General features: G+C 36.1%; 1 protein-coding gene across 3 annotated transcripts in view; it reads left to right on the top strand.

The window, feature by feature from the left end:
• Positions 1–9,652: 9,652 nt before the first annotated feature.
• Positions 9,653–24,666, top strand: part of LOC120301265 (hyaluronidase) — a 31,202-nt gene continuing 16,188 nt past the window's right edge. Inside the window, exon 1 of one of the 3 annotated variants that reach the window (XM_039328262.1) lies at positions 9,653–9,883. In XM_039328262.1, the coding sequence (XP_039184196.1) occupies positions 9,668–9,883 (216 nt within the window). In that variant the 5' untranslated portion in view covers positions 9,653–9,667. Of the gene's footprint in view, positions 9,916–24,666 lie in introns of all 3 variants that reach the window. The other 2 variants (XM_039328263.1, XM_039328264.1) reach the window with 2 other exon arrangements.

The raw sequence follows: 24,666 nt of genomic DNA, 5'->3' as shown, positions 1-24,666 counted from the left end.
TGGTGTCTTCAATCTGATTAATGATAGAGCCAGTCGTATGTGTAATGTTATTTCAACACAATATAATGTATGCAGTACTACTGCATATATAATTTCATCTGTGTGAGTGCATGGATTGTTCCTCTATAACATGTTTGCCTGCATGCTTCTTATTACAAAGGTCAGCTAATGTGAATTTTGTGTATTTTCATCTCCATCAGTTCAGATATATGGAATGTTTTAACTTGGTGCTTCTTGTTTCCACTTAAGGGACAGACCAGCTTGAAAACAGATTGGAGAATGTTATATAAAAAGTGGATATTATCTGGCCTTCTGTAGAACACTTCCTTCTATTCCTTTGATACTAGTCAACCAAGAGCATAAGTTATCACTGCTTATTCTGTAAGAGAAATGTCCTATAAAATTTTTTGCAGTGTTTTAAATTGGATAAAAAGAATTTTGTTTTTGAAGATGAAAAATCAGACTTTGAAAGGGATCTGTATACTAACGATGAACATCTTATTGCCAGATACATAAAATGTTATTAAAATGAATCAGGATGATGAATGTATTAAAGATTATATGATTAAATGGACAAATATTTGAATATATTATTATGCTTAATCAATGGGAAAATATATAAGGAAATAAAATATAAGGGAAATAAGTGTTGGAAAAGTAATCAATCAATTTTTACTATCTTTAGTGGACATATAAGAATGCCAAGAATTATTGGGACCAGATTTGTTGTTAGATTCAGAAGATATTAAAAATGGATGTACAAATGAAACCAGAAGTTTTACTTTTAAATATAATGAATAAGTAGAGTGAAAGAAAACATGGGACTTTGTTTCTTTATGTGACAACGGCAGCGAGACTTTTTTATGCACAGAAATGGAAAGATACACAAATTCCCCAAACAGGAGAATACATTGTAAAATCATTGGAATTGGCAGAGATGGCAAAACTGACTGATTTGATGAAAGATAAAAGCTTGTCTAAATTTGTTTCTGTTTGGAAACCACTTTTAACCTCTTGCTTGAGAAAGATACAAATGAAATTTTGATTTTAAAATTTGATGCTTAGATCTGTTACGATTACAGAAATATTACCTATGTTTATTTTATTGTTAGCTATGCATACTTTATATTTTTATGTTTAAGTATAAATTTAGAGTAAGAGGCTATTTTATTATATATTGATTACTTAATTTATATACTTTTTATATAATGCTTTTGTGTTTTTTTGAGCTTGGAGTAAGAGGTTATTTTATTATAGATTTGTATCTGTATAGAAGAAAGTTTGAAAATCCTTTTTCATATTTTTTCTTGTAACGTCTACACTTTTCTCTCTTTTTGCTCCTTGTGCCCCCTAATTTTTCCTTTTCTGTTATTTTGTATTTTATTATTTTAACTTAATAAAGCTGTTTTTAAAAAAGAAATTATGCAGAATGTTCTGTCTGTATCTTTTGCTTCCTTGATTTGAATTCTTTTCATTTAGTAAATTGTCTAAGATTTTCTTTCATCTCTTGTACATCTATATCAGGATCCAGCAGAAATTAATCATCAAATATTTTAATAATGGAGTTCAGTAGTTACCAGTGCAAAAGAACACTCTGTTGAAGCCTGGAAGGCTGAAGAACAAAAAGAATCAGCTTCTATAGCACCACAATAGATGGGAAACTAGGGACTTGGAAGTTGGAAACATAATAAATAGAAATATAGAAGAAAAAAACAGACATTTAGCCAGATAAATGTCTTTGACTATGGTAAAACAAACTGAAAGATGTTTATTGAATCTGGTAAAGAGAAAATGATTATTACCATAGTCATAAAATTCAATCAATTGGTAGAGAAGGTTCTGCAATCTTGAAATAATGGAGGCAAATCTTGAAGGATCAGAATAGAAGAAAAACCTCCAACTGAGTGATTACTGAGTAATTTGAGAGAGAGATGGGTGCATATCAATTTAATAACTAATTAACTAACTAACTCAGTTTCAATCCACCTTCAACTGTAGAAGCTGAATAGATTTTTGCATGTGCATATTGTCTTGATCTTTTGAAGGAAGTACAGGACATAGGTATAATAAATAAACATCCTGTGAATTAAAAAAAAATGTAATTAAATACTAAGCTTAGAGGAAGTGATTATCCCTGTAGGGAATGTTAACTGAACTCCTGTCCTCCAGTTACCACACCTTTTTCTGTATGTCAATTAACATTAGAAAAAAAAATACTATATCTTCAGGGTGTGGGGGATTTTTGTCAATGTCACAACTGATAAAGTAAGGTGACCGACCTTTTTACAATGAAAAGGACACAAATAAATTGAGGAAAAAAATATCGTAAATAAAAGAAACATTTTATTCATTGCAACAATAATACAGAATACACTATAATATGATAAATGCATAATAAAAAACATTTGTAACAATAACATTTTATATTGTAATTATACTTACATGCCTATTAATTATTATTTAAATGAGTACTTTTCCATTGAATGAATATCCAACAATATATTGGAAATATCTGAACAAGAAATATCCTTCATATTGAATTTTACGGCAAGTGCTGCAGCTATAGTATCAACATTCAATCTCGATTTCTCACTTTTCTAAAAATCATTAGCAATTGAAAAACCCTTTCAACTGCTGCATTAGTTCCAGGGCAGCACAACGTAAATTGAACAAGAATAAATAAATTTTCACATGGAATATGTTCATTTTTGAAATGGCTGAATATTTCCACCCATCTTTTATCAATTTCAACGTGTTTATTTCCCCATTGTATTAATTTTTCAGAATTTAAAAATACATTCAGTCTTCTAATTTCTTCAAAGAGACAATTGTCGTCTATTTTAATGTCTGGCATTTCTTTAGATAAAAACTCAACACAAGATTCAATATCTGTCCAATATACTTGTGATGAAGTCAAAAAACACCATTGAAAACTGTTATTTCCTGTGATGTTTGTTTCATACCATTCTTCGATATATTGAAAACATGTTTGGTAAAAATTCTGCACTTCATAACTTTTCTGTTATGCCCGGATTTGATTCCTCTAAGTCTGACAATTTTCTTTTTATAACTAAAGGAAGAAATTTTTCTTCAAATCGAGTTTTATATTGAAAGATAAAGTCATTCAAAATAAGACTAACTTCTGTAGCTGAAATGTCTTCACCTTCAATCTTTTGAATCGTTTTGTGAAAAATAGATACATTAATATCTCAGATATTTCATTATTGAAAAACGATTCCAGGGTTTTAGGACATTTGTCTAAACTTAAAAAATATGAATGGAGAGGCTCAAATAATTGTAGAACACGCTCTATAGCAGGTGTTAGAGCAAGCCATCTAACTTTGAATATCCTAAAAGTTTTTTGTATTGAACATTTGCTTCTTCACAAAATTGTTTTAAAGTAGCCACATGAACAGTAAAATTACTAAAATACAAATAAATGGTAGTTATTATTACTTCTACATCAATTGGCATGGCACATAATGCCGTGTTGATTGCATTTAACAAAATATGTGCATTACAACCTATTCCTAGTATTTTCTTTTGGAGTAAATCTTGTAATTTTACATACACATTATTGACCCCTTTGTGTCTTCGCCCACCAAAATTTGCATTTGTATTATTAGCTGTTAGTGCAACAACTTTGGATTTCAAATTGTTTTCATTTATTACTCTGTATAGATGGTTTGACAAAATTTCAGCAGTTTTGCCCTCAATGGATTCTAAATTTAAAATTTTTACTTGAATGCCCTTGGCAACATTAAAATATCTTACTAGTATTGGGTACAATTTAGTTTCATTATGATTGGATGCATCAGATAAAACCATTACAAATGCTGTAGTTTCCAAGTCTTCTGTAAGTATTTTGTCATAGTTATTTTTAAATACTGATTTAATAATAGCCTCGCATTTTGTCCTGGCATATGAAAATTTAGCATCGTAAAACTTTTTCAATAATTTAGTTGTACAATCCATACTATGAAAACTTTGATTGTGAATTATGATATGGTATGGAATGCAAATGTTCTCTCCATTGCAGCTAACTGTTTTTCATCTTCAGAATACTTTGACGTTTTTAAAAAAACTTGTTACTTTACAACTGGAAGGAGATGCATCTGATGATTGCTTATGTTTCTTGGTGGTCAAGTGTTTCATAATAGCTGCTCTGCCCCCAATGCAATACAAAATTCTCTGCTGCAAATATTGCAGAAAACAATGTTATCCTTCTTTGATGTGATGAATGGAAATTCCTTATTCAATTTATCGTTGAAATGGTATTTCCTCTTTTTTGTTTTTTCCATCCCTAAATGGAAGTTAGTCTCCTCCAGGTATCTTCAGAACTAACTAGGAGATGGTGTAGTTGGGTATCAGGGAGAGGTGCAAAGTTCCTGCCAATTCGCCTTTGCTATAGACAACTTGCATGTGCAAAGTTTGCTGGCCGGGTGTTTTGGCGCACTCAGCAGCAATTCCTATTGGCTTTCGAAAGCCAATAGGGGGAGTAGCACAGCTCATGCAAAAGTTGAAAAAAAAAAAACATCAAAAAAAGGTGCCGGAATGCCATTCTGAGCGTTCTATGAGAAAAAAAGCTCTGCAGATTAGTCTTCAAATATCAAAAAGGAGAACATGTAGGAGGACACTTTTTGAGGGAGAACAGACCTTACAAAAGGAGGACTGTCCTCCCTAAAGGAGGACAGTTGGTCACCTTAGATAAAGGCAGTAGCATCTATGGGAGGTGGGTTTAAAGCCAATGGGAAGTGGGTTCAAAATAGGAAAGTCAGCAGTCATAATAGTACAGTATTCAAATCCTACCTCTTTTCTACCATGTTTCGCAGAAAATAAGACTTGGCCTTATTTATTTATTTATTTTGCCTCCAAAAGAGGCACCAGGTCTTATTTTTGGGATGTGTGTGTCTTTTCCACTCACCTCCAGCACTGACAGCCACACTGCAGAATGAAGGAGCAGCTTCATTCTGCAGCTGAGAATGGAGCTCTGGCCTTCATTTTGAAGTCAAAGGTCTTTCTGGAAAGCCACTGCAGCTGATAATCGAGCTATGGATTGAATCCATAGCTCGAGTCTCAGCTGCAGAGGCCTTGCAGAACTGAGCTATGGATTCAATCTATAGCTTGGTTCTTGGCTGCAGTGGCCTTCTGGAAAGACCTCTGACTGTAAAATGCATGCCTGGGGATACCACAGAAAAAGTGGGCCAGCAAGGAGAGGCCTGGCTGCCAGGTAAATGGGTGCAGGGCGTGTTGGGCAGCTCCACACCTCCCCCCCGCCCTAGCTTGATTTTTAGGAGTGTGCCTCACCCCAGAACTACGGCTTATTTTGGGGATAGGGCTTATATTAGACTCATCCCCAAAATCAAATTAGGGCTTATTTTCAGGGTAGGTCTTACTTTCAGGGAAACAGAGTTTAGCTACTAGTATAATTTATAAATTCATAGGAGTAGGTATTTGATTATACTGTCGTGACCACTGATTTCTCTATTTTGACATTTCTCCCTCTTGTGGAAGCCACTGGATTAAGGAGGACTTAAGTTTTCTCTTGTGCACCTCAGTTCATAATTTTTGAAAATCAGCAATGTGAATATCCATTGCATCATTACAGGTATTCCTCAATTGACAACAGTTGTTCAGGGACCATTCGAAGTTACAACTGCACTGAAAAAAGTGACTTATGGCCATTTTCCACACTGTGGCAGTATTCTGATGGTGACGTGATCAAAATACAGGTATTTATGACGGTTGCAGTGTTCCAGGGTCATGTGATCACCTTTTGCAACTTTCTGATAAACAAAGTCAATGTGGAAGCCAGATTCACTTAACAACCATGTTAGTAAGTTAATAACTGCAATGATTCACTTAACAACTGTGGTAAGAAAGGCTGTAAAATGGATCAAAATTTACTTAACTGTCTTGCTTAGCAACAGAAATGTTGGGCTCAATTGGGGTCATAAGTTGAGGACTACCTATAATGTAACATGCAATTTGAACTTCAGGGTTGTGGAAGCTGCATTTGACAAAAATCCTGCCAATGTTTTTTAATAAAAGATTTGAGAGCAATTTCTCCTCCAGTGGAACTAAAGGGCAGTGGCATCCACAGGAGGAGGAAACATGGTAGGTGGATACTTTAGGTGTATATTTATTTATTTTTTAAAGTGAACATAAAAAACTAACATAGAATAAAGAAAACAAAGAAATAGAGAGAAAGGGGGGACAAACCCAAAGTGCAGAAAAAAGGATAAAAAGAATCAGAAGCTTCTGACTGCCTTTGTAGAAAATACAAGTAACTCTTACTCTACAATTACAAGAAAAGCTCACCTTTTTCTATTATTCATTTTTTGTAATCATACAAATGTATCATAAATAAGTCATAAATGTACTTTTCCCAATCTCATGCAAAAACTCAAGGTCTTTCAGGTATCCATAAACATTCTTTTCTCTGATCAAATAAGTTAATATAGCCATTTCTGAAAATTCAAGTTTAGATTTCTACCTTCAACTTTTCAGAATACCCAGAACAAGCATGTCACTGAAGATTCTACCACCACCATTCTTCCAATAAAGGAAAAAAAATATTAATATAATTGTTCATTAACTTACATGATCTGATTTTCCATCTACCACTCAGGAAAAAGGTAAATAAATAATAACTTGTTAATACTATTTTTTGTTCACAATAGGAAGAGTTCTAATCTTAATTAGTTGCCAACTACAGTTCCCAGGCCTCCATTTTTAACTAGCTCTATGTGATAAAATATACTAATTCTTTTTCTTTTCTTTTTTTCAGGGCAGATTCAGGCAAGAAACGAGAAAGTTTTGTGGAGGTTCCTTGTGCTTCCTATTTGTGGCTGAGCCAAAGTGCTTCAGCAATAATCTTCTGTTTTGACTGTTCTTTGGCATTAGAAATTGTTTACCTGCTTGTAAGTTTGGATGAGGGGAGAAAGTATAAATAAGCATGGATTAAAGCATCAAACTGGAACTTGATCCCAAAATGTGTACACTCTTAGCTGCTGTATTTGCTTTGCTACCTGAATTAATTCAGGGCTGCAAAAAGAGAGGGAGGGAGGGAGGGAGGGAGGGAGGGAGAGAGAGAGAGAGAGAGAGAGAGGGAAGAAAACAAAAAAGAAAAGTAGAGCATAGTGAGTGGAAAAATGTAAAATCAAATCAACTTGATACCTGGTGACATCAAGGAGATATCTATATTCTTATTCTGGTTCTATGGAGGAAAAAATATCAATCAGTAGAAAATCATTATACTTTAAAACATGTATTCTTTACTACATGACAGAAGAATGTAATTGTAATGTTTTAGAGCAGACATGTCAAACTTGCGACGTTGCACAACGTATTGGAACTTTTTCCCTATTGCTGACATTGGGGTGGGTGTGGTTTCCTTGTGACGTGTCTGGCCCGTGGGCCAGCAGTTTGACACCCCTGTTTTTGAGGGTTCCAATATCCCAGTAATTATCCTTAAAAATCTATAGAATTTATGTCTTTAGTAAAATGCAGCAGATTTGAAGATTCATAGTGATTGCTCTCTTATCTTTCCATGGCTCTCACAATTTCCCCCCAAGAGTTCCTTTAAACCAGAGATTGGTACACAATTTTATTGAAACAAAGATAGTATGTTATGGTCCTGGAAGCAGCCAAAGTTAACCTAAAGAGAATGGGGCTGCAGCTCCTCTATATAAGCAAATTAAAATATACAAATATCAGATATAGTAACATTAGGAACTGGTTGCACCAGCATATTTTGATTTGATGTAACAGCAAATCATGTGTTGAATGAGATAGTTAGGGTGAATCAATTAGGTAATGGAAGCAGTACTACAATGCTATATTTGAGAAACAAAGAAGTGTTATGTCATGAGTATAGTTGTAAAAAGTTACTTTTAGGATTTTATCTGATATTGGATAAAGCACTTATATTCTTGGAAGAAAACCCATCAAAATATTAACTAGCCTTATCTCTGACCTTTCCAACTACTCAAAAGTCAGGCAGATTCAGCCACTTTTGAAGATAGATGGTATGGCATAGTATAAATTCAGAAGTCCTGTGATTTGGGCCTCTATTTTATCAGGGTCTGCAATTCTATGTTCTATTTATATTCATCCATGTTCTCTAATAGGAAGGAGGGATTTAGAACAAGCATCCATTGAGTGATGCTTGCAGTCCTGGATTTCAGGCAGTGAACATTTCCAGAACTTTATGGAAAAAAATGAAAATGAATCAACAAGAATGTGTGCCCTGCCCCTCATTACTCACCTCATTAAATTCTGGACCAGGGGATTTGAACAATTGCACAAATTATGTAAATTAATCACATTTGCTTATATGGTGTGTTTGCTTATTTGCTTAATTTTATGTTGGTTTCAGAAAGGTTGAAAAGGTATGATTATTGGAGAAATTTTAAACATGTTCATTTCTGTACCCAATAAAAGAGTTACCTTGAGGTAAGATGGGCAGCCTATAAATTTATAATACATACATAAATGTCTATATACTGTACATACATAAAACGTTTCTTGCTTTTTCTGTAATATTGCAGAATTACAATATACATGAAGAGTAAACTCTTGCTCTGTCATAAGAAACAGTATTATGTATTCAACAGCCCAGAAATACTTGTCAGAAATTCTTCATTTGTCCCCTATAGGATTGTTCAGAAATAATGCATTACATTGAATGGACTATGTTTCTAACATGTGAATTCAATCTTTAAAGCAGATTCAAGAAAATTTGATCAAATGTAAGAAGATATACAAAACCAAATATGAATATTTATAGATAAATTCTCAACTCTCTTTATAATTCAGTAATGACATATCACAACTTGATACAAAAACTAAAAAGCAATGGGTATAGCGCTACTGTCAGATTAGGGTTGACTTTCCAATCAATGCATTGTACCATTATTATACTGAACATGGTTAGGATGTCAATCCATGTATTCTCTGCAAAGCAACTATGTACGGTCCTGAATCATTTTTCATTTTGCAAGTTAATGAATGTAGTTAATATTGCTACATTTAAGATTAATATATTTATAGTAAAATCAAAAGTGCATTTATTAAAGGTTGGAGGTAGACTGTTGTCATGGCCCCCTCAGAGGTTGGTTCGAAGGAGGAGGAGGAAGAGTTGGAGCTGGAACTCTCTGACAGGGAAGGCACGCCAGGGGCTGAGGACGATGCTGTCCTGGGCCCCTCAGGCATTGGCAGAGGTGGTCAATCAGACAGAGACCTGCCTGCCTGCACAGACACGGGAGGATCGACTATTGATCAGCAGTGGTGCTGATAGGCAGCCAATCTCCTCTGACGGGGATCTGCTACCTCCCCCACTTGATCCAAGGGCAAGGAGAGTGGAGTGTAGGCAAGCCCAGAGAAGGGTTGCAAGACTACTCGGGAGGAGGTCACCCAGTGGTGGGATTCAAATATGTGAACAACCGGTTCTCTATGTGGATGCCGCTTCCAGAATCCATTCTGGTCCTGGACAACAAAAAATTAGCTACGGGTTCTGCCGAAGTGATGCAACCAGCTGAATCCCCACTGAGGTCACCCCATCCCACCTCACAAGGAACACCTGGAGGGGAGTAACTTAAGGAAAAGTCATGGGGAATCAGTCTTTGCCAGGAACAATTATTTGCTTTGGCTTACACTCCCCCGGATGTTACTTGTGGCTGTTGCTGTTTGCCTTGCCTCATTTGGAAGGTCGTTCTTCTCATTTTGTTTTGGACCTCGTCCTTCTCTGTTGGCCTACGTTTGGGTCTTTGTTTCACTGGGGCTTTGGAACTGCTCCTTTTCTGGGACCTGTTTCGACTGGCCTTGTCTTGTGTCTGGACCCTACCTGGTGGATTGGACTTGGAACCCTGGACCTTGCCCTGTGAGCGTGCTCCTACTCTGTAGGCTTTCTTGGTACTGTAGGGGCTGTTGTTTGGGGGGGACTGAGGGTATCTGCCTTCAGGGTAGCATGAGGGTGGAACCTTACCAGTAGTTGGAGGGCTGTTGGCCGGAACATTTTTTAAGAGAAATAAAGAACTCTTTAGAGGCCTGCCTTGCCTTGCCTGTACAATTAAATATATTTAAACCCATTGGCCCTGTGCTGAGTTATGCACTTCTCAATTATTTTGAAACAACCAAAAAATGGGGAATCCTCTATGAGACAGGCTAGTCTTTAACTCCATAAACTTTTCCCAAATAGCTCAAAAATATGCCTCAAAAATGTGGCCATCTTGACAGTGCAATCTGGGAGTCAAAGATCAATGGTTTATGGAATGCCTATCACTGATGTACATAGAGAGTCATGATGGACTTGTGATACAAAAGCAAGGGATTAAGGTCCTTAAGAAGTACATAAGATTTAAGCTGAAATAGGGTTGGGCTCTTATATTTTCTAAACTATTATTATATTTATTTAAACATCAGGAAGAACATTATACTTTTCCTAATTTTCATAATAGACAAAAATCTTGAAGCACATTAATGAGCAAAGAAATGTACTGTGTATAACATCTTTCAAAAATAGAGGGGCTCCTTTTATCTTCTTCATCCATTAAATGGCACTACTTTCTCAATTTAAAATATAGTGATTTGTTGGAAAAATATGTAAATATTTTGGAAATTTGGCTTCTCTGGAAGTCTGTTTGAAGAACATTAAACTATTATCATCCTACATAAGTCTCCAGAGACAGTAACAAATGGATATAAATGGGTTTTACTTCTACAACAATACAGTAAAATATATATTACATCACTATTTATTGGTATATTTTGTCTTTTTCAATTTTTATTATATTGTGGTGAGTCTTAATACATTCTATTATACTCTTTTTCTTTATTACCTCAAAAGGAGTAAATTTCACCAAACGCTTGTTATTTGTATTTTGAGCATCTATTGCATTACTTTGAAATTATTTAAAAATTAGAAGTTTTTATAAATCTATATATAAACCTTAAAAAGTTCCAAGGTAAGGCAGGATAGATTTGATTTGGTGATGCAGTGATACATGTGCAAAACCAAAATGAACTACTATATAGGGGTATGCACGGGGCTGATTTAAATTGAAGTCTGTGTTCAAGTGAAGCTTAAAATCAACTTCAGATCCCTACAAAGTGTATTTTTATTGGTAAATGGCCAAAATTAAGTTTCTATCTGTCTGCCTATGATGTTTCAGTGTTGCTGTTCTCATGTCTGCTATGTTCCTTCTATTTTGGACATTATAACTCAAGAAAGACATAAAAGGTTTATTTGCAATACCCTTGTACACAAATTGAAAAATGTTTCTTGTAGTTTAATGATTAAAGTACCAAGTTAGAAACTGGGAGACCAAAGCCTTCTGGGTGACTTTGGGCCAATCACTCTCTCTCAGCCCAACTCATTTCACAGAGTTGTTGTAGGGAAAATATGAGGAGGGAAAAGTATTAGGTATGTTTTTTTCTCTGCAAGTTATTTATAAAAATAATAAGGCAGGATTTATTTATTTTTTTTAAAAAGGAAAACAAATATCTTCTTGAGTGTGCTTGGATTATGATTTTTTTTATTGATTATTCCTATGTAATAATGTTCAATCTACTGGGACCTGTTTCAAATGTGGGAGCACTTGATATTGACCAAAAACAACTGCATGTGTTTTTATGTAGTAACAACGGGAGCTGTATATGTGCATTGAGTGTACACTGATTTTTTTTTAATAGCAATTTCAAGTTAATGTTAACTTCTTGCAACTGCCTGAGCATGTCCCTGCAATTTTCTTGGCATAATTTTAGAAGTTATTTCCCATTGCTTTCTTTTTCCCAGGGTTAACAGAGACAGACTGGTTCTAGGTCCCTCAGCTGGCTTCATGCCTAAAGAAGAACCAGAACTGATCTCCCAGTTTCTTAACTGAATGCCTTGACCACTATATCCAACTGGGTCTGCAACATTCATTAATTATTTATATTCAGTTATTTCACACTAATTGAAAATAGATAGCAATTCCAATGGAGGTTTTCCATTCTGTTTGCAATTCATGGACCATTCCTCATTTTTATTTACCCACTTGAGTTCCTCTGATTCTCAGAAATACAGTTCATGCTGTTGATACTTTAATATTTATATAATTAAAGAGTCAATAGAATCTAACAGGAATCTTACCAAGTAGCATTCCAGTCTTTGTGGAAAGGAAAACATTTCTGTCTGCTCTAGAAAATGTAATTGTACCTGCAATGATAGCTTAAAATGAATCATAATAATATAACAGCCGACAGCAGCAAGCTTCATTCAGCATAGTTTCGGTCCTAAATACAAAGAGAAAACTATTTAAAGAGTTACATCTTGTTTGTACCTGAGAACATATGATCTCATCTGAATGACAGACCAAAAACCATTATAGAAAATAAACTAACTTTAAAACATGTTGTAAATTAGTGCTTACACATTGCACAAGGCCAACGATGTCCTGCTCACAGTTATCACAGCCCAGATCTGATCTTAAATAGCAAGTTTAAACAAGGCCTTTACAGCTAGGGTTTTTTTTTTTTTTTTTGACAGAGCATGCAAAATAAAATCTTATTTTACAATTTTTGGCTTGGAACCATGAGTAGAAATTTGAACATGCTTATTTTTTCCTTTTAAATATAAGATTTTTGATATTACAATTTGCATGCTTTTCATAACTCACACATACAGGAAAAGAAGATGTCATAATTGAGTGGAATTTGGGATGTCATTTCCTTGGTAAAATTTTACTTGGGTACCCTAGAGTTCTATAGAGCACAGCGAACTTCACAAAGGATATAATTGTTATACTGTAATATTTATGCTAAAACAGGAAGAACATGTCAATGTTTACATTTTGATCTAAATAAATCAAAATAAAAGTTCTAAAATCAAGGCCACCCAACCAAACAGAGGAAATAGATGATTTTTTTTGCTAGTCAGCTAACTAAGGTATGTAGGAAGCACATCACAATAGTAATGGGGGACTTTAACTACCCTGACATCAACTGGGAGACAAATTCTGCACCAAGTGGAAGATCAAACAAGTTCCTGGCAACTTTGTCTCCCAAAAAGTAGAGAAGGGAACTAGGGGATTAACCATTTTGGATCTAATTCTCACTAACAGAGATGAAATGATAGAAGGTGTTGAAGCCATAGGAACCCTGGGAGGAAGTGATCATGCAATATTGGAATTCAACATTCTGGAAGCACAAGCAATAGAACATAGTCAAACTAGAGTCTTGGACTTCAAGAGAGCTAATTTCAATAAACTTTATAGAGAGGGCTTGGGAAGGATTCCATGGATGAGAATCCTCAAGGGGAAAACAACTCAAGAAGCTTGGGAAATTTTGAAAAATGAGATAATAAAAGCCCAGTCTAGCACAATACCAACAAAGAGAAAAAATAACAGCTCTCAGCATGGCTACATAAAGAATTCTCTGACAAATTGAAAGATAAAAAGGACAAGTATAGAAAGTGGAAAGAAGTGCACATAACTAAGTCAGAATATCAGCAAATAGTGTGAGCCTGCAAAGATGAAGTGAGGAAAGCCAAGGCTCAAAATGAACTAAGGCTTGCGACCAAAGTCAAAAATAACAAAAAAAGCTTCTTTCAACATGTAAAAAACAAGAAAAAAGTGAAGGAAAGGGTTGGTCCATTAGTGGGTGAAAGTGGCAAGAAGGTGACAAGCAACAGGGAAAAAGCAGAACTATTTAACTCATTTTTTGTATCTGTCTTTACACAAAGGGAAAAAACAGACCAACCTATCAAAAATAGTGCCATAAAAAAACAGAATAGAAACACAAGTTAAGATAGGCAAGAAAATGGTAAGTGAGCACCTATCCAGCCTAGACGAGTTCAAATCGCCAGGACCAGATGGATTATACCCCAAGATTCTCAAGGAATTGGCAGATGTGATTTCAGAACCACTAAACTATATTTTTCAAAGATCCTGGAGCAATGGAGAACTACCAGAGGATTGGAAAAGAGCTGATGTAGTTCCCATCTTCAAAAAAGGGAAAAAAATGGACCCAGTAAATTACAGACCTATCAGCCTGATCTCAATACCTGGGAAGATTGTGGAAAGGATAATCAAACAATGAATCAGCAAAAACCTAGAGGCAAACAAAGTCATTACTAAAAGCCAACATGGGTTCGTGAAAAATAGATCATGCCAGACAAACCTTATTGCATTCTTTGACCGAATGCAAACCTTATTGCATTCTTTGACCATCAAAATTAGTGGATCAGAGGAATGCTGTGGATATTACTTGGACTTCAGTAAGGCATTTGATAAAGTAGATCACAACCTACTACTTGACAAGATAGAAAAATGTGGGGTAGACAACATCACCACCAGATGGATCCGTAGCTGGCTGACCTGCCGTACTCAGCGTGTGGTCCTCAATGGAACCACATCTACATGGAGGGAAGTGTGTAGTGGGGTGCCCCAGGGCTCTGTTCTGGGTCCAGTGCTCTTCAACATCTTCATCAACTATTTGAACGAGGAGATATATGGGGAATTCATCAAATTTGCAGACGACACCAAGCTGGCAGGAATAGCCAGCACTCCAGAAGACAGGCTTAAGATAAAGAAGGATCTGGACAGACTTGAACATTGGGCACTATCTAACAAAATGAAATTCAATGGTGAAAAAAGCAAGGTTCTACATTTAGGCAAGAAAAACCAAACGCACAGGTATAGTATAGGGGATACCTTGCTCAATAGTAGTAACTGTGAGAGGGACCTCAGAGTCCTAGTGAACAATCATCTAAATATGAGCCAGCAATGTGCTGCAGCTGCCAAAAAGGCCAACACAGTGCTATGCTGCATTAACAGAGGGATAGAATCAAGATCACGCGAAGTGTTAATACCACTTTACAATGCCTTGGTAAGGCCACACTTGGAATACTGCATCCAGTTTTGGTCACCACAATGTAAAAAAGATGTTGAGACTCTAGAAAGAGTACAGAGAAGAGCAACAAAGATGATTAGGGGACTGGAGGCTAAAACATATAAGGAACGATTGCTGGAATTGAGTATGTCTAGTTTAATGAAGAGAAGGACGAGGGGGGACATGATAGCAGTATTCCAAAATCTCAGGGGCTGCCACAAAGAAGAGGGAGTCAAGCTATTCTCCAAAGCGCCTGAAGGCAGGACAAGAAGCAACGGATGGAAACTGATCAAGGAGAAAAGCAACCTAGAACTAAGGAGAAACTTCCTGACAGAACAATTAACCAGTGGAACAACCTGCCTCCAGAAGTGGTGAATGCTCCAACACTGGAAGTTTTTAAGAAGAGACTGGACAGCCATTTGTCCAACATGGTATAGGGTTTCCTGCCTGAGCAGGGGCTTGGACTAGATGACCTCCAAGATCCTTTCCAACTTTATTATTATTATTATTATTATTATTATTATTATTATTATTATTATTATTAAAACTCTAAAAGAATTGAATAGAAATAGTTTTATGGCTGAAAGCTTTTTTCCATATAAAAAGATGTGATCATTTTTTTTTAGAAAATGTCTATATTTTAGAATGCTGAATTAAATCCTGTTTCTCTTTCTGCTAGATTTATATGTAAACAGATATTAATTTATGAATTTCTATTGAAAGAATGAAATGGCACTTCACTATTTGATGGTGTAGATTGGCTTTTCTTGTTAAAGAACCTTTTGTTAAACATTCCTATTGTTTATTACTCCAAGTGAGGGCTTTTGAAACAAACAAGCAAACAAACCATTATTCCCTTTTCTTTTTCAGAGTTTGCTTTGCTAGAAGCTTGCTAAAAAAATTCAGAACATGGATTTATAATATAAAAAGACAAACAGGATGTCAGGAATAGGATAATTTGGGATTGTTCAAATATCCAGTTCCTCCAGTTTATAAGCAGTTATAATCTAACATCCTAGTAACTGAGCAATGGATGCAGACTTATTCTTTAGGATGTTTTACTGTTAAATAATTTTTCATTTGCAGTGATAAAAATTTTAAATAAACAGATAGCTCTTATTTGTTGTTTTTTTAAAAAATGTACTTCTTAAATTGGAGTTAGGAGAAGACTGCTACCTTAGTAGCAAATGCTGTTTTAATAATATGTAATTACTTATGTCATACTTCATTGCATCTATCCCCAAGGACTTGGGAGACTGAACATATGCTAGGAAGGAAGAATGGAAATAAAGAAATGTTGATTGTCATGTCTCATCCTGACTTACTAGCAGGTATGCTGGCAGAGTCACGGTCTTGTCTGGTCTAAACATATTGGTGGTAGTGGTGGTGGTGGTGGTGGTGGTGGTGGTGGTGGAGGAGGAGGAGGAGGAGGAGGAGGAGAATATCTCTCCCCCCCTTGTGTGTGCATATGTGTATGTTTGTAATCAGCAAAGTGGATATATCACTGTGCAAATGAACACAAGGTGACAACAATATAAATTTACATAATTACTATTAAAGGGAAAAGTAGTAGTCTTTCAGCACCACCTTCTGGACTATCATGAAAATATAAAAATTGTAAAACAGTACTAATCTCAAACGATAGAGGCATTTAGGATACTCTGATCTCACCATTTAGCCATTGGCTAGCTGATTATCTCCAATGCATAATTTAAGACCTAAGAACAATGACAATAAGGACCATCCTAACTGGAACAGAGCAACTTTGGTTAATTTTAAATTTTATATGTAATTTGAAAGAGAAAATTCCCATCCCCTGTTATCAAGTCAGGATTATACTTGTTTACTATATATAAAAAGAATTTCATATAAACATAGTTGCTGTTCTTAATTGTTCTGCCATGATTTCTTCTTATTACTGATCATTGGATAAGTGAAATAGTTTCAAGTTTAAAAGTCCCCTTAACCATTGTTTTGTAACAGAACATAGTTACACACTTTCAGTTGTATTATGACTCCATCTGTTATTGATATGTTATTAATTAATCTCTTAATATGGGTCATAAAAGCTATGGCAGAGAACTAGACATAGACTTCACAATGAAAAAATGGCTGTATAATTTAATTATAAAAGTCTACTAAAGTACATACCATGGTGCCCCGAACAAAAGATCTAGTATCAAACTGATCACTTTTAGTAACATTTCTGTGATTTGAATAGGAGATATTACCCCCAGTTTTAAAAGACTTATTCCACAACAAAGATTAACAACTAAGTTTTCAAAGTGCTATAACATGCATTGATTTCAAAGGTTCTCTAAAAGCTTTCTTTGTCTTGGTATTCATGAACCGATTGCATGACGCACTTGTAGGAGCAGAGATAATTCTTAAAAATGTAATATATGGGCTAAATTATGTGCATGTCCCATAGAAATGAATGGGAAGTTCTTTAACAGCATCTTTATGTTCTTCCATTCTCTCAAATTCATTTCAAAGTGGTGTGGGCAAAACATGCTCTCAAAGCATCAGTCTTAAACATGTATAAACCATTAAAGCAAGTGGCTTTTATTTTTTGAGTCAAAATGGATATATATTAGACAGTGGTGGGATTCAGCCGGTTCACACCAGTTCAGCAGAACCAGTAGCTAATTTTTGGTTGACTTTGGCAAACTGGCTGAAACCCTAGCCCTTTTTCTCAAGGTCCACTGGAAGTGCATGGACGCCACTTCTGGAAGTCCATTCTGACAAGGTGACCAACTTTTTTACAACAAAAAGGAGGACACGAATAAATTGAAGAAAAAATATTGTAAATAAAAGAAACATTGTATTTATTGCAACAATAATACAGAATACACTATAATATGATAAATGCATAATAAAAACCATTTGTAACAATAACATTTTATATTGTAATTATGCTTACATGCCTATTAATTATTTAAATAAGTACTTTTCCATTGAATGAATATTTTTTTGTCAATGTATCATCTTCTAACAATATATTGGAAATATCTGAACAAGAAATATCCTTCATATTGAATTTTACGGCAAGAGCTGCAGCTAGAGTATCAACATTCAATCTCGATTTCTCACTTGTCCAAAAATCTACATGGCTGGATTGTGTGGGGGTGGGCGGCGGAGGCAGGTATTGTGAGCCAGGTGCTCCAGGATAGCCATGTAGGTGCGCAGGGTGAGGTGGTGGCAGCGCAGGTCAGCACTGCGTAGACCACCAGCTGGTGCAGCCCATGGAAGGTCAACTGCCCGCCACGCCCCCGCCTATAGCCACCCCGCCAGCACCGCTGCCCTGCCACGGAGAGCCGACCCCGTGGCTCGCAAAGCACCAGCCGAGCCAGCTCTGGCCCTGCAGCCGCCCCCCAGCACCACCGCCCACCCTGCGCATCTCCGTAGAGCTGGCCCCACGGCTCACAAAGGCAAAGCACCAGCTGCGCTGGCTCCACCCCTGCAGCCACCCCCCAGCCAACCCCCAGCACCACCGCCTACCCTGTGCATCCCTGTGTAGAACCGAACAGGGAAGATCAAGAGAAACTTACTGCTCCAGTCTCCTCCAGCTATCTGTAGAACTAAGTAGGAGATGGTGTAGTTGGGTAGCAGTGAGGGGTGCAGAGTTCCTGCAACTTGCATGTGCAAAGTTTGCCGCCCGGGTGTTTTGGCACGCTCAGCAGCAATTCCTATTGGCTTTCGAAAGCCAATGGGGGAGTAGCACAGCTCAGGAAAAAGTTGAAAAAAAACATCAAAAAAGGTCCCGGAACGCCTTCCGAGCATTCTATGAGGAAAAGAAAGCCCTGCAGATAAGTCTTCAAATATAGAAAAAGAGGACATTTAGGAGGACATTTTTGAGGGAGGATAGAACTCACAAAAGGAGGACTGTCCTCCCAAAAGGAGGACGGTATATGGAAAAGGAGGACATTTAGGAGGACACTTTTTGAGGGAGGACAGAACTCAAAAAAGGAGGACTGTCCTCTCAAAAGGAGGACGATTGGTCACCTTAATTCTGAGCCTCAGAGGCCCAGGGGAGGCCTCCCAATCCCAGAACAACCTACTGGAAGTACGTGAACACCAATTCTGGAAGTCCGTTCTGGACCTCTGAGGCCCAGGCTCAGAATGGACTTCCAGAAGCGGCATCCAAACAGAGAACCGGTTGTTCACATATTTGAATCTCACCACTGACACTAGAGCACCTGACACTTAGGTCCCCATCTGAATAGTCTTTGCTATGCTATTAGTGGGGCCCAGCCTGCTATAGGAAGAATTGGCATGAGTCCCCAGCCAGGAGAAATGATAGTGCTGCTGAATGAAGAGAGAAGCCAGCTACTTCAAAGTAAGGTTCTTTTTATTGGTGGTGAGAAGCAACTTCAGCAATAGGTTCTGGGACAGTTGACAAAACAGTCTGGCTGGTGGATATGTTTTTCTGTGGTCGAAGGGCTTTGTGATTTAGATGCCCAGGTTCCTTGTGAAATGTACTTTAATCTGTGCTTAAGTGTGCCCTTTTAATATTCTAATTGTTGTTGCCTGACTTCTACTGTGACTGAGAGGTTGTGCCCTGTCCTTGGAGATGGGGGGGGGGAATGTAGATTTTAGGTATCTTTTATCTCTCTGCTTTTTAATCTGGTCATTTTCAGCCTTCTGCGGAGGCTGTGGATCAGGGGTGTCAAACTGCTGGCCTGTGGGCCGGACACATCACGCAGAAGCTATGCCCACCCCATTTCCAGCAATGGCAAAACAATCCTGATACGTTGCGTGACATCATGTGACTGCTGTAGATGAAGGCATTTTGTTTATGAATGGAACAGTTTGTGAAACTAAATATCCATTCAGCTGCTTGAGTGGTTTTACTTTAGGGAAGCCTTTTCTCTTCCGGGGCAGGGGGCCTTTCTTTGCTAATATGGGGGCTTTTTATATTAAAAGGTAGGGTTGGGAATTCTCCCTACACCACCCATACTGAGAAAAGGAATTATTTATTTTTTTGGGAGAGGAGAAAAACAAATATCAAAGTACACAACAGTACCTTCCTCCTCCTCCTCCTCCTCCTCCTCCTCCTCCTCCTCCTCCTCCTACTACTACTACTACTACTACTGTTTGGTAATGGCAGCTTCAATTGTGCAAGAAAAGCCGGATGCAAGAACCTCAGGGATGCCCATCCTTGGCAACTTTCAGACCTGTGGACTTCAATTTCCAGAATTCCCAAGCCAGAATGACTGGCTGGGGAAATCTGTAAGTTGAAGTCCACAAATCATAAACCTGCTATAGGTATAGGCTTTGGTAAATACATACAAAATACCAGTAAAATGGGTGGAATCTTGGAAACTGAATGCCTTTAAACTCTTAAAAAAGAATACTGTTTTTGTTTATATTATTAGCAAACATGATGTAAGGACCCATCCCACTTTGCATCTTAAGAAGACAGAACTCTTGGGATAATTCTTCCAACAGGAATCCTTTATTAAGAAGAAGTGGTTGCAGGCGTGCTAGACAGGACTTGGGGTCCAAGCCCTCCCATTCAAGGTTTTAAGGGGTTCCCCAGTAGTCCCACCCAATCAACCCCCCTCCCAGTGATAGTTTCAGGTATCACAATTCCACCCCCATTTTTCTTTCTTCCGTCTGGATGGAGACTTCAGATAAACTACATGAAAGGCAAATACCCTTCTTTGTTATGGTAAGGTTCTTTGGTGCTAACGCTTTGAGGTTACAATAACACACATTCAGCATTCAGCTCCTTAGAAGTATACTGAAGGAAGTGAGGGCCATAAAGCCCCTTTGTTCTCCCCCTTCTCTCCCTCTTATGGCAGAATCCAGAGAAGGCAGAATTGGGAGTTTCTATATTTGATAATTAAAGATGAAATATAATTGGATTCTGACACATGACTTGTCTTTCTGTGAGATCCTTCCCAGCAATGTTCACATAGGTGCATGGATTTTACTATGCATTATGCCAAACTTTTGGTTCAGGGATGGTTGACAATTAATCTAGAATTAGTACAGACTCTTACATAATTTGATTGGTAGACAAAGATTGTGAAGAATCAAGAACTAATAATAAAATGTCAAATGGAATTGAACAGCATTCCCATTATGTCCAATATGCATGATACAAATTGTATATCAAAATATAAAGAAGACAGTAGATTGTGGAAGCATAGATTGTAATGATATTTGCTTTTAAATGGTATCTTTGTCATTATGTATTAATAGGAAGACAAATATTTCTATATTCTTTGATGCATTTTAGCTTTGCTCTGTTGGGTGTTCTACTACTCCTGGATAGTTTGTTTGTTTTACTAGATTTGTATTATGTGATTCTGATTGTGACAGATCTCCCAAAACAGCAATAAAATAAATCCAAAAGCATCACAATATATAACAATATATTTAAATGAATGTGGTAAGTAATCAATAACTTTCCATGCACCAGGGAGCAACCATAGCACCATGCACACACATCAGGAGAAGCCGAAGTGACTCCCTCAACCTGCAAATGTCCACAGAAATAGCCAGTTATTATGGAGTTTCCAAAAAGCCAACAGGGTTGGGTCACTTTGATATACGGAAGAATATTATTCCAGTGAAAGGGCAAAACTGAGAAGATGTTAATGTGAGATCCTTGCAAGAGACAATCCATAAAAGACAAGATTCATAGGGACCTTCTCTTCCAGATCCCAACAGATAAACAGACTTATTTCATTCAAAAATGATTTCTGGTTGTGAAACTGAAGAACCTATACTTTGCTTTACTTTTTAGTTTCTTTCCTCCATTTGCACCTTTTTCTATTATCAGTATGCATATGGATATTAATAAAGTGCTATCAATCATCTATTAGCATTTCAATATTACCCTAAGCTTGCATCAAGGCTTTGCTACAGCATTTTACATTTGTGCATATGAGTTTTTTAAATCACTAAAACACTACACAAAACAATCTAGAAACTTTGTACCTTCACACTAATTTTCTTTAAACAAAAATCTGCACACATATTGGGGACACATTGATATAGGCATATCATACACGGGCAGCAATGATATAGATGAGCTCTAGATGGCAGTAAAAATCCAGAGTTTTTGTATATTTTTGTGGATCCTACAGAAGCTTAGATTGTATAGTATGGTATATCTAAAATAAATAATATTAATTAATTTCATAAGCATTTTTATCGTGGAAATATGTTTATGGATAGCCTACTGGGGAAAATAGAAGTTCTGCAAATTGCACATAGACAATTTTTACACACTTGGTTCAATAATAATAATAATAATAATAATAATACAATAAAGAATTCCAATATTTTACTATGCTTGAAAACAAGGCTTAATCAAGAACAGGCACTCTCAGAAGAAATTCCAGAAATGACACTACAAATGAAGGATACTCAGCATGCAATTATAATGCAAGTATGATTGGTAGCTACATTTTGTCTTGGCATATTTTCAATCAAAGAACAATATTCAAAAGAAGACAATATTTCAATACATCAAATATAAAACAATGAAAAAACCTAGAACTCATATTAAAAAGCTGGAAGCAATAATAGTGTAACTATATACTGTATATCTGAGTATATCTAAGTAAGTATATCTCTCTTCCTCTCATTTTAATATCCAGAAAATTAGGGAGGGTCCTTTCTGAAATGTTTCACACACTCTCCCTTGTTTTGTGAGTTGATATATTTTTTACAATGCTTGTTGTCCACTCTGGCTCTCCCAAAATCATTTCCAGATGGCATTACACACTCATCATTACACAGAATGGGCCGAAATGTCAGTGATCAGGAGATATGTCTTTCCCAAGATCATCAAATGCAACTCCAGCCCCTTGAACCCAGAGCTGTTACATCACTGAAATGAGAGACTTATTGGTTTGGTCAATAATATGTTGTATGCATTATCAAAGAATTCCTTTCAATAATATCTATACAAATGTTGTACTATTTATAATCATCCTTATAATTTCTTAATTTAAAGCTTTAGTCTCTCTGTGTATATGTGTATTGCTAATAGATATCTTGCCTTCAGAAAATTGATAGCAAATTAAATTTTTATACAAAAGCTCTTGTTTAGTTTTGTGAATCAGTAAATGATTTGAACTCATTGACCCAGATTTCCCTTCTCATACATTCAAGAGTAAAACCTAGTAAATTTATTTCAAGAATATTTCTGGAAATACTCTTCTTATGTTTTCATTTTCTCTGATTTGGGACAGCTTACATCTGCATCTATGCATATCAAATTCATGTTTACTTTGACAACATTGGCTTCTTTTGAGGTTCAGGGTTTCTTTGTTTCTCAGACAATGTGCTCATAAGGCTTTTAAAATTTGGCAATTGTGCATGAAGCTTCACCACTGCATCCCCATGCTAGTACTAAGATTTGGGGAACATTGAATCAAAGCATTCTCAATTGCCCTCTATAAACTGAAAATTGCTGGGGCATGCAAATAGAAACAATTGTCATGCTATTCCTGTCCTACTATGCAAAGTAAGACTAAGGCACTTATGAGAATATTAACCTATTACTGGTGTTGGGATCTAGGTAAATGCTTAAACACACACAAACTTCTGGTTGATATTGATCTGAATATCAAAAACCCATTGCAGACAATGGAGTTTGGGTCCACTCTGGAACATAATTATGTACATTGAGAGTTAAAAAAGAAAATATGAAGAGATCCACTCCAATTATATGATATATTTATCTGTACTATAACAAGAATGTATTATCTTTTCTATTTCTACAGCTTTTTCTACAAACTCAAATGTTCCTGTTAGGTTTTTATTGCTCTCTTGGTTGGGATACCATCTAAACTAAAAGGTGTAATGGGTAAAATCATAGGCATTCTTGTGGATCATCAATAATAACAAATACTGTGGTGTTTCACGTAAATTGTTAGGAATTAGCTTACATTATAAATGTATTGGGAAATGTGAATGGAAGAAAGTTTTTTCTCTTCTAATAAATTGGGATCGTTTATTAAAATAGAATTTAGGGAAATTCATGCCTCATCAAAATAATTCATGCAACACATAGAAGTGGAGTTGACTGATACCAGATATGATAGCTACCAATTTAGGTGATTTTAGAAGGGGACTAAATGAATTTAGACAATAGAAGATCATGCTATTCAATGGCTAATAATTTTCCAAATCATAGGCAATGCATCTTAAATACCATTTAGAACTGACTTCTAAACTACCTACTTCTTGCCCAAGTTTTCATACTTTCTGAGTGCCTGTGTTTGGCCACTTTAGATGGACAAATGTAACATTCTTTATATGTTCTTAACAAAGCACCTGTTTTACAGGCTTATTTTAAATATTGCAAAACCAATTAAAATACATACAATAAAGGCTTTCAGCACTTTAAAAAACAATTGTTAAGGCATAAGCTTCCAGGCATAACAAATTGAATTATTCCTCAGTTTTTCTTCATTCACTCTACTGATAAAATACACAGATTAATAATCTGATTGGTCATATTGATTTGTGGGTTATACAAATCAGTTTTACAAATTGAAAATCTCTTGGAAATAGTTTAGCTTATTTTAGAGCCTTGGGCACAAGCTTCCTCTCATTAATTTCTGAAGCCCTCTTTTTGTGCTCAAGCTATGGAACCAAAATATTTCTGCATTATTTCTTTCTAGGTCACTCATGTAAGTGGGAAAATGATATGTCATCTTTGAAAGTTTAACTAAACATGACAATACAATATTGACTGAGCAGTACAAAACAATTTTTTTTACCAATTTAATGATAATATATAATGAAATCATTAGGGTTTGAAGTAGT

Source organism: Crotalus tigris, unplaced genomic scaffold (genome assembly GCF_016545835.1).
Source record: "Crotalus tigris isolate CLP2741 ecotype Arizona unplaced genomic scaffold, ASM1654583v1 scf7180000024375.2447938, whole genome shotgun sequence".
NCBI lineage: Eukaryota > Metazoa > Chordata > Lepidosauria > Squamata > Viperidae > Crotalus > Crotalus tigris.
This window is presented reverse-complemented; position numbering and strand designations above follow the sequence as displayed.